Source organism: Dromaius novaehollandiae, chromosome Z (genome assembly GCF_036370855.1).
Source record: "Dromaius novaehollandiae isolate bDroNov1 chromosome Z, bDroNov1.hap1, whole genome shotgun sequence".
Lineage (NCBI taxonomy): Eukaryota > Metazoa > Chordata > Aves > Casuariiformes > Dromaiidae > Dromaius > Dromaius novaehollandiae.
This window is the reverse complement of record NC_088132.1, coordinates 1,566,037-1,583,466: the sequence shown is the minus strand read 5'-3', so window position 1 is coordinate 1,583,466 and position 17,430 is coordinate 1,566,037. Positions and strand designations below refer to the sequence as shown.

Below are 17,430 nucleotides of genomic sequence, written 5' to 3'. Positions count from 1 at the left end.
TGCTGAGCTGCTTCTGCCTGATGCTTTTGCCAGCCTCATTTTGTGTTGCTTTGTAATGTAGAACATAGGGAACTGTACTTGTAATTTGGAAGGGAAATGTGAATAGGATTGTGGCCAGAATTTTGGAATTCATGTGTAAATGTAATAGTACACCAAATATTTAAAATTCAGCTTGTAAAGTTGAATTCTATAATTTTCCCATACTTGTGGGAAATAATTCATTCATATTTTCTATGTAAAGGCTCTTGCTGGAAGGTAAGGCAATAACGGAGTTGCTATGGTGCTGCATTGCTATTGTGTCAAGTGCAGAGCAATATTTCATATGTGATAAAACTAGAGAATTTTTTAGAATATGCTCATCTCTAGTTCAGGGTGATCTGCTGGCCTGTACTACTGCCATGGGCATGCCATCAGTGTGACACACAAGTTTCTAGGCAGATGGGGGATGAAGGAACTGTGTGATAGATCTCTGAGAGGCCCTTCTCCTGCCAAAGTAGTTGAACCTTTAGTCCAAAACTCTTTTTATTAGAATAATGATTAAAAAAGCAGGGTTGATATTACCAACATCTTCACTTAGAAGGGGACAGCTTTTCTTAGGAGGAAACAGATGTTCAAAAAAGAAAAGTCAGTTCTGGTAACAGGTTTGATTAAAATAGAATGGAAATTTGGGTCTACTTCCAGTGATGAAGAGACTCTCAAAACACCATCTTTGTCAATTATTTATTTTCTTTTTCTGTAGTATTAAGCAAATACATCCCTGGCAGAAATGTATCACAGGCTCACTTCTGGGGAAAGCTGATGTCTAGAGCTAAGAAGAGTCTGCAAAAGCTTATCAATATAAAGAGCAAATAGTGCCAGCACTGTGTGCTGTCTGACTGCCACGGGGCTGCAGGATTCTCCTCCTGGGGTCCTGGAGGCAGAACAGCACAAATTCAGGTCTCTTCTACTGACTGCTATTAATATTTCTGGGCACTTCACAAACCTGTCTCATTTACCAAGGCCACATAACCAGACCTTAGGGGGCAGGCAACTGTCATTCTTCCATCTTTCTAATAAGGTATCTGAGATTGCACAAGGTCGCTTTAGATAGAACACGACAAAAAGCCAAATCTAGTCCATTTGGCTATGCTACCTTTTGAAATGAGTTTGCCAAATCTGCTTGTGCACTTCTTTAATCATTACACAACATTTCTCCAGAACCAGGAATAAGGATTCCTTACATGCTAGAGCTATCTAATAAGTTGTTGTATGATGTACTTCCACAACATACTAGCAGATCAAATGGGTTGACTCTGATAATCTGTCCCACTCCTCACACTATCCCTTAGGGAATTCATAATACGTCCTGTGGTGGCATTTCTTCATCAGCACTTTACTTAGCATGGGGCTAAATTTTTTAAATTGTGTTGTCAAAAGTTATGGAAACTAAGAGGAGGCAGAAATAGGTAAGTCAACAGCTGGGTAGAGGAATAGCCTGAGAAGTTATGTTGGACAGTGATGACCAGCAGGAGGAAGGGAGGAAGGCAGGCTATAATTTTGTCAAGTATCATGAAAAAATAAGTGAGGGGGCATTTGCTTTCTTTGGGGGATGAGAGGGTGTGAGCAGTTGGTTTCAGCTGGTGGATATGTGCACTTGCATGTGTGCATAGCACCCTCAGTGCTGGATGTGACATGAACTGGGTATTAAAGTGGGTGGCCATTTCAAACCAGGTGATGACTTTGTGAGAATGTTTGTAATTAGAATAAGCACACACTAGGGATTCACCTAGCATTGTCAGGATGATTTTTTAACACTGACCTATTCCATGTTTGATCCTTTGTCTTTAGAAAGGTAGGATTACCTTATTAATCCACTGCATCTTTGACTGCATTCCTGAGCTGATGGCAATTTCATGTCTGCTGTAGGCGTGAAATAGAGGATAAAAGCTCCTGTGTGTGGTTACTCTTTTGTTTCTTTCAGTGTAACCCATAGTGAGTCTCAAAGAGGAAAATTTCAAGCCCCTCTGTAGTGGAGGAGCTGTTCTGAGGCATTGAAAAAAGGGCTTTTTAATCATCCTCCCAACCACCTGAACCCCATACATTTTCTAATGTATCCTTTGCAGTAATTAATTACCTCTCTAGTGGATTCATTTCCTTCATACTGTTACTGGCAATCAGGTAGATAAAGGGAAAAATGTGTTGGTGCCCTGTGGTATTGAAAGTGAAGGGTTTTCACACTGTCAGGGTAATGAATTCTGTAAGGGTTTGAAGCACCTGAGCTTGGGGAAGTCCTTGTGTCATGTTTCTGGAAGTGACAACCCCCAGTGGTTAATTACTGCCATGGACGAGAGCTGAGCTGATAGCAAAATGAGATAAGTTCATTAGAAGTTAAATTTGAAGTTAATTGGATTCACGTTTACACACAGTAATATACAAAGATACACCTGAAAGTGCTCTTTACCGCTTTTTGATATTTTTAAAGGTAAATGAACTGAAGAATGTTTCTAAACCCCTTCCTCATTTTTTCTCATTGTGGTTTGGAGATGAGAAAGGCTTTTCATGCTTTATGCTGCTCTTTCCCTCTAGCTGACTTCAAGTATCTTGTGTAGGAACAGGGGCATTCATAAATCTAAATATTAGTAACCATGTCTGCTCAGAAGGGTGTGTTGCTGAAGCTGGTTGCAACAATTATTTCTTTTATGGAAGAAAATTACTTATATGCACTTCTGGAGAAAAGATAATTTGCTTTCAGTATAAGCACACTGTCAGGTCTCAGTGAATGGAAGAATAGACATTCATCGCGTATCTTTTGTGGGCAGAGCCAAGCATTTCAACACATGGTTGAGGCCTCTGGTCACACAATCCTAGTTGATATTATTATTAGGCATCACCATATTTTAGTTTTTTGGAGCAATGTGGAATGAACTCCAGCAGGAATATGCCTCGAACTTGAAAAAACATGAACGTTTTTGTTCCTGAAGTGAGCTCGTGATGGTTGTGTGCATGCAAGAACGTCTGTATAAAAGCATTTGCTCCACTCCTACCTAATGCCAGACTGGGTTGTGTATGCTTCCTTATCATGTGGCATGCCTCAGCTGTGTAGCTAAGCTTAATGGACTGGGTCTGTACTTGCCTCTTGTTGGCACTGTAGAAGGTGTTTTTGATTTGCGTGCGCTCCTTCAGCCCGGGGACTATTTGCAAGCAAACTCACCATGCAAATGCGTTTTAGTATGCACCAGGCACTAGACCTTTACTGTGCTGGTATTTATGTGTAAACCTTAGAGGGATTCATAATCCCAGCAGGAACTGATAGCTTTATATGTCACTGATAAAGTCTGTGCTTCCATATGGACTTGTGGATGCCTGGCTTTGCATAAAGCTCAACGTGGGATTCCAGTTTTTCTCCTGAGGAGCAAGAAGGAAGCAGGAGAACTACATGCTGTAGTCCCTGCAGTATCTGTGCTGTCCTGAGTCACTGTCTGAAGCAAAAAATATTTTGTCTGTACGCAGGCTGTTCTGATTCTTGGAAGAGCTCCAGCCGCAAAGGCCTGACTTCATTCAGTTACACTCTGCTTGCCCACTGAGAATTCCTGCAGTAAAAGATGGTGCTTGTGCCTTCCCTTTCTGTATTGCTCCATGTTGGCATGAGGCAATATTAATAATCACAAACTGCTACAGAGGCAGCTACATGCCAGCTGCAGGGACCACTTTGGCCAGTAGGTTTCTTATTGTAACAGACTTGGATGTGAAATGTGTTTTAAATATAACATTGCTTTGCATACTGCAGCACTTTTAATCCATCAGACTGACAGCAACTTACTGAGCAAGCAGTAATTTTTTTTTTCTCCACTGGAGAAACGGAAAAGCCAGGACTTATACAGACAATGTGGCTTGTCTATAGCAACAGTGAAATCTTAAAATGGGATCCTGACCTCCATCACCAGGATGGAAGACTTTTCTAGTCATCTGGAATTCAGGTCTGTTCTGCTCTGCATTATTGCTTTTCAAATGGGGTTATCTAATTATATGCTGTGCAGTTCTGTGGAAAGGGATGCAGAGTGCAGATGATCCTGTACTCACATTTTTTTTGTCCAAGCTTCATTTCTGGGATTATTATTACTTTCATCCTATCCTCATCTATCTACCTTAAACCTGTCTCTGGCTTAATTACAACCTTGATCGACTGTGGAACTTCCCTGTCTAGTTTGTAGAAATATGATATTATGACAAAGTGATACGCTGTGTGACACCAGCAGCACTCCAGCCTTATACGGCTGTAGCCCTTATCCTCAGCATCACACCTGGCTGCTGTACTTTCTCCCAAGCTTCTGGAATATTTTGAATCAAGCTGAAACACTGAAGTCCTAATCTTTTAGGCTTCACAGTCTTGGACTGGGATATCCAAGATGCTAAAAGCTAAAGGTTGGAGCTTGACTCTTCTTTTAAGGTGGAACTGTCTATGACAAAGGTAAAGACCACCTGTGCAGGAGACAGAACTTATTCAGGAACAGGCCATGATGAAGGAAAAGACCTCTGCCCTAGTCTAGGATCACTACCAATCTCATCACTTCTTGCTCTACCAGCCTTGCCTTATTTTGCCTTCAGTAACTTAAATACAGAGTATCATGTGTATTTTAAAAACAAAACCCCTCGAACAAACGAAATAACAACGCTGTGACCAAGACAAAGCTTTCTCTTGGACATTTCTCTCCTGAAGACTGGATGAATGAACCTGCAACACATGACAGATATTAGTCACATTGCTGAATGCAAGCCTGAAGGTGCTTTGCAAAGACAAGGAGGAGCTCAGCAAGACCACCTGAAGAAAATGGCAGAGCAAAGGAGAAATAAGGATTTCCTCTGGGCAGAAAGAGCAAGAGAGCCAGCTAGCCAGGATGCCTACAATGCAGTGTGTTGCCATGAATATTCATCCTCAGAGATAATGTAGATAGAGTCATTTCACAGGTCTCAGGACTATCTCCTTTGCCAGGAAGGTCAAAAGCAGTTAGTTATCTGCAAAATGTAAACAGGTATTTGTCAGCTAATCAATTATCCAGGTTAGTCGCTAGTCCTGTTTCCTGTAGAAAAGAGTGAGCTGTATATGCTCCCTCTGTCACTGACAATGACATACTGTCAGCCCTGTTCGCTGTGACATAAGGTTATCTTCCCATCCCCACTGAGGCTGGTGAGCTGCATGAACTGTCTGCTGCTGTTTTAAACTGTGATATTATAAACTCCACAGGCTTCTACAATCTGTTTTACATTCCCTTGTTATTGGATTTATTGAGCCAGTAGAGATGGAGCCTTAGCACTTGGAGTTCTTTGTTCTGGTCTTTTCTCTCATGTTCACTCTAAATTTTGAGGAAAAAGAAATGCTGGAATTTTCAGCTGACAGTGGTACTTACCGCACAGTGCAGGAGTGATTGCTGATGACAAATGGGTCATCACTTCAGCCATTTTTTTTACCCATTAATCTGATGTAAAATTTACAGAATGGGGATCACATGAAAATTACAGATAATTGTTTCCTTTGAATTAAATTTTTAATTGCAGTGTGGGTGAGCTGTGACCGCACATGGGTAGGAGGCACATGCTGACCCCTAGCATGCCAGCCTGTTAGCTTACTGGACTGTAGGCCAGCAGATATCATGGAAGTTATAAGTTTTGCTGGGCTTCCCCTTGTTTCTGAAAGGAGGCCACTTTAGGCAAGATTCACGAAAGTATTTAGGTACTTGAAGGTTCAGGCAGTGACCTCATAGGATTTGGAGAAATTGTTCTTGGAAACAACCATTCCCTCTTTTGCATTTGAGTTTTTCTGGAGGCTGAAGCTGGCAGTGCAGCTCTTCTTTCACTCACTTCCCAGAATAGCACTGTGGGAGTCTCTGACTCTCCCTCAGATGTTGTAACACCCTTGCCCTCCCTCAGATGTTTTAAGGGAGCCCTGCATGTATCCATCCTTGCCCCTGTCTCCAGCTTTAACTCTCTAAATGGTTTTAATGGTTTTATCTAATGGATTTAAAAAATCCCAGACCAAAGATATTTAGGAATTTAGGAATAAGTGTAACCTGAATGACACAGGTCTCTATGTCTTAGTGGCGCACAATAAAATGCAGGTATTGATATCTTTCTTGGCTACTTTGTTCACGTACAGTATGAACACCCTAGGGCAGGTGCAGCTTCTTATCCTCTTTTTGTGTTAGAGTTACTAATGCTTTTGTTAAGTCAACTATTTCAGTGCAATTGGAGCTTGCCAATAGTTAGGATATATCTCCTGGAGAATAAGGATGCTCCATTCCACTTTTTGGGAAGCACATTAAATGGAATTGAGAGAACAAAAGGGAGTGGCAACCCTTGCAACTCTGCCTTTTTCTTTGCCAATTCTGGCAGGAAAAATCCTGCCAGCTCCTCTTGACTGCCTCCCAGCCTGTGCCCAGAGCCTGACTGCCATGACCCTTCTGTACACATTTGTCAGTAGTTGACAGTACATAGAATTTATTGGACTATCTGTAAGATTTCCCTAGAGAACATGAGAAGCTACTTCTTTTACCATCTCCAAAGGCAGCTACATTGTTCAATGTCTTTAATAATGATCCAAACCATGTTAGATATGACAGAGGCTTTGGAAGAGGCCAAGTATATTGTAGGACAATGTAGGTCATTTTTTTTTTTAATAGCAATAGGAAAATGAGCACTGGGAGATGGTTAGTGTAGGACCAAACAGGAAGGGAAGTTCAGTTGTTCAAGATGTGCTGTTGCAGGCTGAGACACCATTTGGAGATGTGTCATTCTGGCATTCAGTGATGACAGGATGCAACAGGAGAGAACAAGGGTTGTGTCCCTTCTGGGATCAGTTGTGGACCTGAAGGCAGCCACACATGGCAAGGATGGTAGGCAAGGGAAATAAGTGTGAATCTTCTTGTACTTGACATGGACTAGATGGAGACCCCTGCCCATGACCATGAAAATCGCACATAAAATGTATCAGAGTTGCTTCTTTCTGGTGTTTCAAAGGTTTGGAAAAGTTTGGGTGTATAGGGAGGTCTTTAGTTACCTTTGCCCAAAAAGGTAGTAAGGGCTGGGAAAGATCAAGCCCTCATCTGCTCACTGACATGAGGGAACTGCACTAACAGCAAGGCCTCCCATCTGGTGGTGTTGGGCAACAAAGCTCCTGACCCCACTCCCACTGAAGAGACTGGTTCCTTAGCTCAGCACAGGGAAGTGGCAAGTATGTCTCTCTCACTTGCTTTTTGCCACAGAAGAATGCTGGGCTCCCCAAAGTGCTGGGTGGTGAAATCACCAGGTTCATAGAGACTCAGTGCTCCATATAGCTGGTTGGTTGGATATACCACTGCCTTTCAGAGCTATAACTCTGGCTGGTGCTGTCAGGCTTTTGCCATGCAGCCTGTCCATGGACCAGATCCCTGTAATGGTCTATGGTCTATGGGTATATACCATTACCAATGTCCAGTATGTCCCTTTGGGGCTGGGTGAGTTGTCCGGGTACATATCAGCTGAGTGCATGGCTGTTAAGCCTGTCTCAGCATGCAAACCAAATATGAATCTGATTGTGATTACATGGCATATTCCCTCCTGATCTGTTTGATCCTAGGAATGAAACAAGACATTTACTGCTGGTCAGCTACAGTAGATTTTCCATCTTAGTTGAGTTTCCTTCTCTAAGTGGAATACAGCTTTAATATTAACAAAGTTATCACTCAGAAGAAAAGGTACATGTTCTTAGGGAAAGATTCACATAATCTGAGGTCCATTTCCACTAAATTGTTCTTGGCTGAATAACAGTCATATCATTAGAACAGATGTGCTATCTACCAGTAGCTATTGCCTATGGTTGGTGTAGATATGTACAGTTTCTGCCACACACCAGGTTTTTCTGCATGAGCAGCCTGTTTCAGCCCAAGCACTTGATCCTTCTGCCATGTGAGGAGGAGAAGTGGTATAGACATATGCGTGACAAGTTTCAGTTTTTTAAAGGCATAGTGATAGAGAAAAATCCCAGCAATAGCTGCATGGCTGCCCTCCCTGCTCTTCTCTAGTTCTAGCCTTACCGGTGAATGTTACTCCTAGAAGGCTTTGTGCTGAAAATAAAACAGGATTTTTAAGGGAGAGAAACATGAAATAAGGAACATAGCTGTCCAACTCCTTTGGCTAATTTGTTTGAGACTGGGGAAGGCAAGGTTTTATTGTTTTGTGAATCCCTTCTATTAATTCCATGTACTGCTGATTTCAGATCACATTCTTATTACAGATGGGGTTTATTGGGGCATTTCATAGATTTCTGTTGACTTAGCAGACACTCAGATTTGTCCTGACTATCTTAGCTGCAAAAGTCAAAGCTGAGAATTAAGTAGTGAATTGATGTTGAGAGAGGGCAAATTATACTGAATTCTTTCAGGTTTAGTTGTTCTTCTTCTCCCATAAAAGATGAGCTAATTCCCCCAGCTTCACACTGTCCTCAGACTTCCAGGGACAAGGAGATGTAAGTGGGGTGTACGTGTTGTCTGGTAGTGTGAGAATGCCAAGGACCCTCACTGTGCACTGCTTTATCTTGAGCTACATTTTTCTGGTTGCAGGAACAAAAAGCTCTCCTATCCAGGGAAGTACTTGCCATTTTACAAAGATGAAATGAGTACAGTATCTCTCTCTCACCTTTGTTTCACTTGGACCTTCAAAAGAGATAGTCAGTCAACACATTAGCAATGTGGCAGGCGGTTACTAACAGCACCTGCCTGGCGGAAAGGTCATCTCTGATTGGTGGACTGATTTAACACCTAACCTTGCTGTGTGCCTCTAAAATGCTGGGTACATCTGCATGGCATACTTTATTATCATTACTGTGATAACATGCTTTCTATAGGAATCCCACCATTTTTTGTTGTGGACAGAGGCATCAAAGCAAATGTCAAGCTGTAAGATATATTTCTGTTTCAGATATACTCCTTAGTTAAGTGATAGTTACTCCCTGTGAGTGGTAGGGGTGAATTTTGTTTCTTATGATCAAATTCAGGTAGATAATGACACTTTTGCATTCCCCAGACTGTAGAGATGACATAAACAGACTTTAATTTTGTGTGGGAGATATGAAAACAGGGCAGTGACAGGGGGAGAACATTTTAATCTAAAAGAGCCATTTTCTGTCTGAACTTAATAATTAGATTTCACAATGTCCTTCCATAAGGGATCTTGCTTCCTTTTAAAAAAGAAGTGAAAATTAATCAATTCTTTTGAACTTCAGGATGTGGGTGCACAACAAATATTCTGTCGGGAGGGCTGGAGAAGTGCAGTGAACATCCTGATTAGTTAGTACAGAGTGCAAGTAGGGTGGGGCATATGCTAAGAATCTCTACATACCGATCCCTTTTATCTGATGGGAGGGAATGGTGAGGGAAAGCAGCCTTTGTGATAATAACCCAGGAGGGGTGAAAAGCACTTTGCAATAATCCTTTTTACAGTTTCATCTCATCAAATGATGTTTAATTTCTTTGATGATAATGAAAATAGAATTTTAAAATTTCATTCTAGGTCAATTCAAAATGAAACTATTATTCAAAATTTCTGCAACCAAGAAATGAAAAAAAATATTTTGGCTCATGTGAATATGTTTAATTTCAATCTGAAGTTTCAACCTCTTGAAGCTATTAAAACTTTAAAACCTCTTAAATTTCTAAGCAAAACATTTGAATATCAAAATGTGTAGATTTCTTTCTATCAGTGCCACTAGAATCAATGAAGTCTTACAGTGTGTCTTGATCTGAAATACCATATTTTGATGAAGAACCTTTCACTCAGAGTGATTTGCCTGGCTCTCTAAGGGACTGGTCCTGGTTTTGAAGGCTATAGTCCCTGCTGGGCCTTTTGTACACTGTGTCCTTGTCTCTGTCTTAGCTTGTCAGGCATATGATGGGTCAGTTCCACTTCAGTCCTTGTCTCTTGGATTTTCTTATCCAATCTAGGTGGTGCTGACTACTATGCTGACTACTATATGTGGTCATATAGCTCATGGACAGGAGCTCTATAGCAACAGCAAAAGTGGCACTATGTCAACAACATGTACAATCTTCACTTCCATGATCCTAATGTGGATACACAAAATTTGAGAGGTGGAGGCACCAAGGCAACAAGTGCATATTCAGGGTAGGAGAACAGGAGCTCTCTTCTGCATTCCCAAGAGGGAAATGGATGCAGGTAAAACCCAATACAGGAGCTCTTTCTTTAATTCGACCAGAGATGAAGCCCACAGTTGAAATACCTACTTAGCTTTTTAGACCTTAATGGACTAGCCTGTGTCTCTGTTTTTGAGCCTGAAATTTGGCCAGAGTGGCTAAATCTATGCTGTGAGGGTCTCATCAGTTCTCCCACACTTGTTCTCTTCCTCCCCTCTGGACCGAAAGGTGCAAAATGCAGTGGTGGAAATCAGGCCCAGCCTAGCCTCCTACAGATACTACTTATCAGACTGGCTTACACAGCCAGAAGTACCACCTTTTACCAAGATGGAGATTCAGATTTTCTGATTGCAAGGTGATGGCATGAGCAAAGCATGTGGTATGCACTACTACAGAATAGCAGTGAGTATGTCCAGCGAACGGCCCTTCTTGGTCTCCCTAGACATTACCTTATGTAAGAGAACTTTGAAAGCAACTTCTACATGAATAAATGATTTATCTAATTATGCAATGGTCATCCAGGAGAAGGCCATGGTTTAAATCCAAGATTCCATTTTTTAAAGAAAGGCTATCCATGTTAGATTCTTCCCAGTGGGATTCACAGGTGTATCCATTGTTTCTGTTAGGTTTCTCGTGTAAGTATGAAGTGAGAAACCACAACAGGTAGTGGTTTCCCAGAAATCCTGCTGCATCTGCTGCAGGCTTTGAAAAGGGTTAGCCTGGGAATCTGAACTGTGGCAGGCATGGTCTGGACTTTTGTAATGTATTTTGTAAGCTATTTTATTTTTAGTTCTTGGCTTTGTTTAGCAGGCAGCTATGTGTCCCAGGTAGTGTTGATGAGTGTACGCCTGAAGAGAGGGGTCTGAAAGTGCTCCTCAGTCCTCTATTCGAGGTGCATACTCTGATCATACCCAGATTAGAAATTAGAGCGAGACAGAGAGATATCCCATTTCCTGCTTTTTGCAAGCTTATTTCTGTGGAAGGACTGTGGGGACTGAGTTGGGGAACATACTCCAGAAGGGATTTGAAGAATGGTCTGGCCAAATCTGGATGATGGGACAACCAGAAGCCCTGGTAAACAGAAAAGCTAGCTTTTAAGAGCTTAAGTCTCATGGGAAAAATGCAAAAAGTCAATAGTATGCCTTGAATAAAATTACAGGTTTCTGAGGTCGAAGTAAAAAATTTTCTATCAGGCTGTAAATCTGTGATGCTGACTCCCCTTTTTCTGAGGACACAACAAACTATTTTTTAAATTGACTTCAGGTCCCAATTCTTTTTTAATACTGTCTTTAACGATAGATAAAAATAATGTCCTGCGCTTAATTCAGAAGACCTTTGCAAACCATCACTCTGTGCATTGGAGAGTTGATTTTCTACAGAGCTTTTTAGGAGAATGCCATTAAAGTCAGCGCCGTTTCCCATTTTTCTGTTTCTGACTTTACAAGCCTGAACACCAGAGAAGCTTGGGAAGAGGGAGGGAACAGCCAGAGTTCAAACGGGTGTGTTTTTCTGTCTGCAGAGCTCTATTCTTCCTCTTTCTGTCTCTCACTTTGTCAAAGCTTTATGGCAGCTTATAGAAAAAATAAAATTGTCTCTCCTTTCCCTGCCAACCTAAAAATCCCACTTTGGCATTCACAGTGCAGTTATGACAAATGCATGGCTGTGTTCTGAGCGTTTGGGGAGATGTAAAACCATGTTTAGTTGTTGTGCATGCTCACATGGTGATTTGTTCGTTTGATTTCTCAGGTCGTGAATTGGCAAGCACAACGCTCCCAGGATACCCTCCTCATGTCCCCCCTGCTGGACAGGGCAGCTACTCCGCTCCAACACTGACAGGAATGGTGCCTGGTGAGTTTTCAAAAAGGAAAAAAGAGACAGCATTTCAGAAAGAAAGCTTAGCACTGTATGTATGTTCTGCTCTGATGCCAGCACAAGAAAGAAATTACTGTGATGAAAGGAGAAGAGGACATGTAAAGCACTCTTAAGTAAAGAAAGACTGGACTCCCCAGCACTAAAGATAATCTAACCTTTTGACTACCAAAGAAAATTATTTGCCCTGGGATGCTGAAAAAGCCTCCAGCCTTCCTTCTGTGAAGCTTGGGGATACTTTGATTTTGGACTATGCCGGATTTTTCCCTTTTACCACAGGCATTGATATAACCCACCTCTTTTCTCTGATTGTGTTGTGTCTCCCTGTGCCATGTGTCAGCTGTGAGACTGCTGGCAATTGCTGGCTAGATATGGCCTAACCTTAAATGTCACAGCGCAAAATTGCAGCAATCCAGATTACTCCTGGGAGATACTGAATTTTCCCCAGGATGCTTCCTGTTTATTTATGTAATTCTGTTACTTTCTGCTCGCTTTTGAAGCCTGCAGTGAGAAATATGAGGTGGCAAATGCTGGTAAGTGGGAAATGCTTCCTTGTGCTGCCAATCGGAGCTGAGGGTACCTGAATCTTTAAGCAGGCAGAATGAGGTCTGCATGAACATTATATAATCTGTGTGGTTACGATCAGCTGTGGATCTGTAAGTGATCCATGATTGGATGGCAATATCATGGTGCTGGTAGAGAGCAACTAGTGGGTGTGTACTAGTGGGAGGACAGAGTTGTATTCGCCCTTATCTGAGCACTGCATGTCAGATCCTCTCAGAAATCAGTACGCTTCCTTCAGTTTGAAAGAACTATGGGGATATGTCCCTAAGCTCTGTAGCCTTTGATATAAAGCTCATAGACACAGCTGTTTACTAGGGAAAGCAGTATTCTGAGGCCTCCCCAAAATATATATATAAAAAAATCAAGAATCTAGCCTCTAGTATCATGTAATTTGAAAAGTAATCATAACTTGAAGATTTGTTTTCATTCCCCTAGTGCTTTCCAAGACTTTAAGGATTTTTGAAACAGACTTTTTGGATTCAGGAAGGTTAGACAGTTACTTTAAAAAAAAAAAAAAGTGGAATTTCCTCTCTAATCATATGGCTCTAGAAGGTGGTGATTTAGAAAAAATGTAATAAGAAAGCAGGAACTGATGGTACTGATTTGATGTCTAGGCTCTTTCAGGATTAGTCTTTGTTATCGGTCTTGATTCTGTTCTGTAAATTGTGTTCCACCAGATTACTCAGGAATTAAGAAAAAACTAGTCAATTTAAGTGTGTATTAGAGTTAAAAACTAGCTATAGAAATTAGGACATAGGTTATGTGGAAACTAATTTTTACCTACAAATGTTTTCCTGGAAAGAGTTGTTGTAAGGGTTCTAGATGCAGTTTATACGAAGTAGAATAAAAAGCGAACACCTGAAAGCAAAACTTGTTTGAGAAGGATTCAAGGTTTAACTGTTGTTTTGCTCTCTCTTTCTCACAGATACACATATATGCAGTTATTGGTAAACTTTTGCAGGTCAAATTCCTCAGGTAGAGCTGTCTTACTTCAATGCCGTTGCCAACTGTTTATATTAGTTAAAGATTTGAGTTTGCATTCACTTTGTATCATGATTGCAAGTTGTGATTACACTTTAGAAGATTAAGAACGCCAAAATCATTAGTCAGTCATAGCAGTTTTAGTTTGACTATGAAGGACGAATGAATAAGGAAAAAAAAAAAAGCATATGGGTGACTAGGACAAGCCATGACAAATAATTCTGCTTTGAAAAGATATGAACCTGATGTAGACTCTAACTGCATGTTGGACACAGAGTTAACTTTTTTTCCATTCCTCTGAACTGATTCCCTCCAAGACTGCAGCTGATCCTGTTGTAGTATCATCAGAAAGGTTTTCTAGTGTTGGTCCTGCTAAAGCAAACTCTCCATGTCTTCAGCAGAAGTGTGGCTAGTTATAGCGCTCCTTGGGCTGCGTACCTGTGGGCTTCTCTCAGCTGCTGTGGACTGGCAATCTCTGTTGCTGGACAAGGCACCTCTTCCACTGAACCTCTGCTGGCAGCCCAAGTCTTTCGTGTCTAGCGAAGAAAGCTATCCTTGGCTTGGTGGAGGCCAAATACTGAACTTTGCACAAAGGCTTTGTAACACATTGAATAACAGCAAGTGATATAACATGTCTTCCTGAACAGGCCCAATCTTGGAAACTATGATTCCAATGACTGTGACAAATCCATGCCTTTGACTCTGAGTCTTCTCCTGTGTAGCTATTGTGAAAGCAAAACACTTCCAAATACAAAACTAGTTCATGGCTGGTTCCCAGATGAGAAGTAAGAAAGGGATGGCTTTGGCAAGACCTGTTGTTCAGAATGTGCTGCATACTTTTGGAAATCGGGGGCAGATGGGCAATCAGAAATGATTAAGGTTATTAATGCCAGCTTGTAATTACAGCTGATGATTGGGTAGGGAGCAGACTGGCAAAAACATTACTGGTTTGAAACCCTGAAATGTCTACAATGACCTAGCACACACTCACCAAGTCTCTTTACCGCTTTCAGCTTTGCAGAGGTGAGCCAGACATCCTGCCCCCTCAATCCCACTTTGTGCCCCTTCCTTCAGGCTCATCTCTCTGGTGAAGTGCCAGCTGAGGATGAATAGTGGGACAAGGGGAGGCACAAGGGAAGGTCAGACCGCCCCTGAGATCTGAGCCAGGTCACTTGTACTTGAAAGTTTTAAAAAAGCTTGAGCGAATTTGATACGGGACCCCCAGTGAAGATGACTATCAGGTTTTAAAAACCCTGTGGCAATTTCACCTTCTTTCAGAGCACCTTTCATTGAAAATCCATCTGTGAGCCCCAGTCCCTTCCCCAGTTAAGGGGAATACTTGCACTTCCTTCTTTCTTGGGGTGCTGAATAATAAATACATTAGCAGTCACAAAGCATTCAGGAATACCTGACAGAGCGGCATGGCAGGACTGTAAAAACACAGGGCTTGGCATAGCTCAGCAAGAGGAAATACAGTGAGGATTCAGTGATATGGACTCATTTGAGCTGATTTTCCTGGATAATGGATTTTATTTTTAACTACACATAGACTTGTGCGACCCATTATATTGAATAACTGCACTGTTCCCCTCACTGGTTCCTTTAATAATAACCTTCTGCTCCAGCTAGTGTGAAGGTCAGCTGCAATTCCTTTAGGCTGTCCTTCTCATTTAAGTGAGAATTTGCTAACTAGCATCCAAAATACCTTCTCAATCCTTACTTGCCGCTTGTCATTTGCAGGACCAGTTTTAGAGGCATGTTGGGAAAATCACCACAGCCTCTTTATGTGTTGGCTCAGAAGTAGCTGACTGATAAAGTCTGGTACTAGAGGTACATATGTGTTTGTGTTCTGAAATGGCCAAATTGTTGTGCCCTAAAATATATGCAGGCAGAATATTTATTTTACCAGTTCTCAGGGATTCACTTCACAACCTGCCACTTTCTTGTCACTTTCCAGAGCCTCTCTTAAAAATGTGTTTTCTTGATAAGACATGTAATTGTTAGCCATGAATTACTGCTTGCAATTAAGTAATTGTGTGAGTTAAGTGCTTAGAGACATGGGAGAAATGTATACATGGTAAGACATACATGGTGTTCTGTTGCATGCTTGTTTCTCTTGACATTGTTTATGCTACTGCAAATAACCAGGTCCAGAGCAACATTGTTGATATTTGTAAGGAATGTGTGCATGCAGGGAAAGTGAAACCTTCTTGCTGCTTGGGAATTTCCAGCAGGGAACAGGAGCCATGCAGATTCTGCTTCTTGCTCTGTTCTTATCTCTTCTCCAGCTTCTGTGCTTTTCTACCTGAACAGGAAAGGCTTCTTCTCTACTCCTACCAGCCCTACAGTCCTTCTCTTGCTCTCCAGCAAGCAAGGATGCACAGAGAAACATGATCTCACTATAGTTCCATGTCTGGCAGAAAAACCCTGATGCACGCTCTTAGATATCCTCCCTTTCTTCTTTGCAAAACTGGGCCTTAAAACATCAACAGGGAATTTCCTTTTTCATGTGGCTCATGAAAATATGTCTTGGCCCAGAGAATGAATTAATCAGTTTTCTCTGAAGAAAGAAATGAGCAAACACATCACTTTCAGTCCAGAGCCTTACAAAACGAAAGCTAATAACACCTGAGACTCCCATATGCACTGCTCCTCTGCAGGTTACTGGCGCAATTTGTACTTACTACTGCCTTTCAATGCCTGTCATTTCTAGAAAAGTGACCACTGAAGAGCTACCCAGGAAGCACCACAGTTTCAGCATATCATACAGTCCTCTGATGGCATAGGGCAGAGTACACAAACATGGCACATGGGTATGCAGTAGACATACAGGGCAGGGCTGACAGGAGCAGAGTAGGCATCTGTGGCAGCAGCTGAGATGCTCAGAGCAGGTGGACTGGAGTGACATATTTATAGCCCAGGCATCTAGATCCCTAGGCCTGGAAATGCCAACCATTTGAGAAACTTAGACCAGTAGTAGTTCATCGTTCATTGGACTGTATCACTGCTTAGTTTAATTTTACTAATATTCCCATCCCCAAAGCCTTGTGGGCTCCAGTTAACAGCTCTCACAGAAAGTGAAATGTCCTCCTTGGTAAACTGACCACTTTACAGGAGAAGTTCAAATAACAGTTTTTAGGATGCTCTGACTGGTCAATAGCCTTTGGCTTGTGCTAAGGCATCACCAAGTTCTTCAGTGTACCTACGACATGCTGCACTGCCCTGGTGAACCAGGACTACCAGGAGAAATTGTTCTGCATTGTGTTCTGACAGCTGAGCATTAGCAGAGCTCAACACCACTATATCCAGGAGTTGTGGCTCTGTTGCTCAAATCTGTACAATTCATTTCTCTCTTCCTGGAAGATGGCGGCTAGTGCTTCTCCACCCCTGAAAAGCAAATTGGGATCAATAGCTGAAAACTGTTGCAATCACTTGGATGTCTGGTAGTGATTTCAAAAGATGTTGGTTCAACCTGTTTGATATTCTGGCCTTACTGTAAGTTCAACTGTGGGTATTCCATGAACACCACAGTTTCTGTGAAGTATACTCGGTGAGAACAAAAGGAGTAAGTAACAAAGCTGCAAGTCCCCCCACCTCCCCAGCTTCACTCTTTCAAGAAGCACTGCTGGCTTTGGTCCTTGATTCAGCTGAAACCAGTGTCAGTAGGACTTCAGGCCACCACAAAATATTAAATAACAGACTTTTACATCTTTTGCCATGCTGTGCAGAAAGAGCACATTTTTCCTGCTCATTACAAGTCTTGTACATTATGACCTGATCAGTAGAAAACAGAGTCAGGAATACTGAATTCTTCACTTTGGCACATGCTATTTGCATTACAGCAGGAACCTACCAG

At 41.8% G+C, this 17,430-nt stretch overlaps 1 protein-coding gene across 2 annotated transcripts in view; it reads left to right on the top strand.

The window, feature by feature from the left end:
- Positions 1 to 17,430, top strand: part of PAX5 (paired box 5) — a 175,433-nt gene that overhangs the window by 114,403 nt on the left and 43,600 nt on the right. For both annotated transcript variants that reach the window (XM_026099391.2, XM_026099390.2), the window contains exon 8: positions 11,907 to 12,008. In XM_026099391.2, coding sequence (XP_025955176.1) covers positions 11,907 to 12,008 — 102 coding nt within the window. The remainder of the gene's footprint in view (positions 1 to 11,906; positions 12,009 to 17,430) is intronic.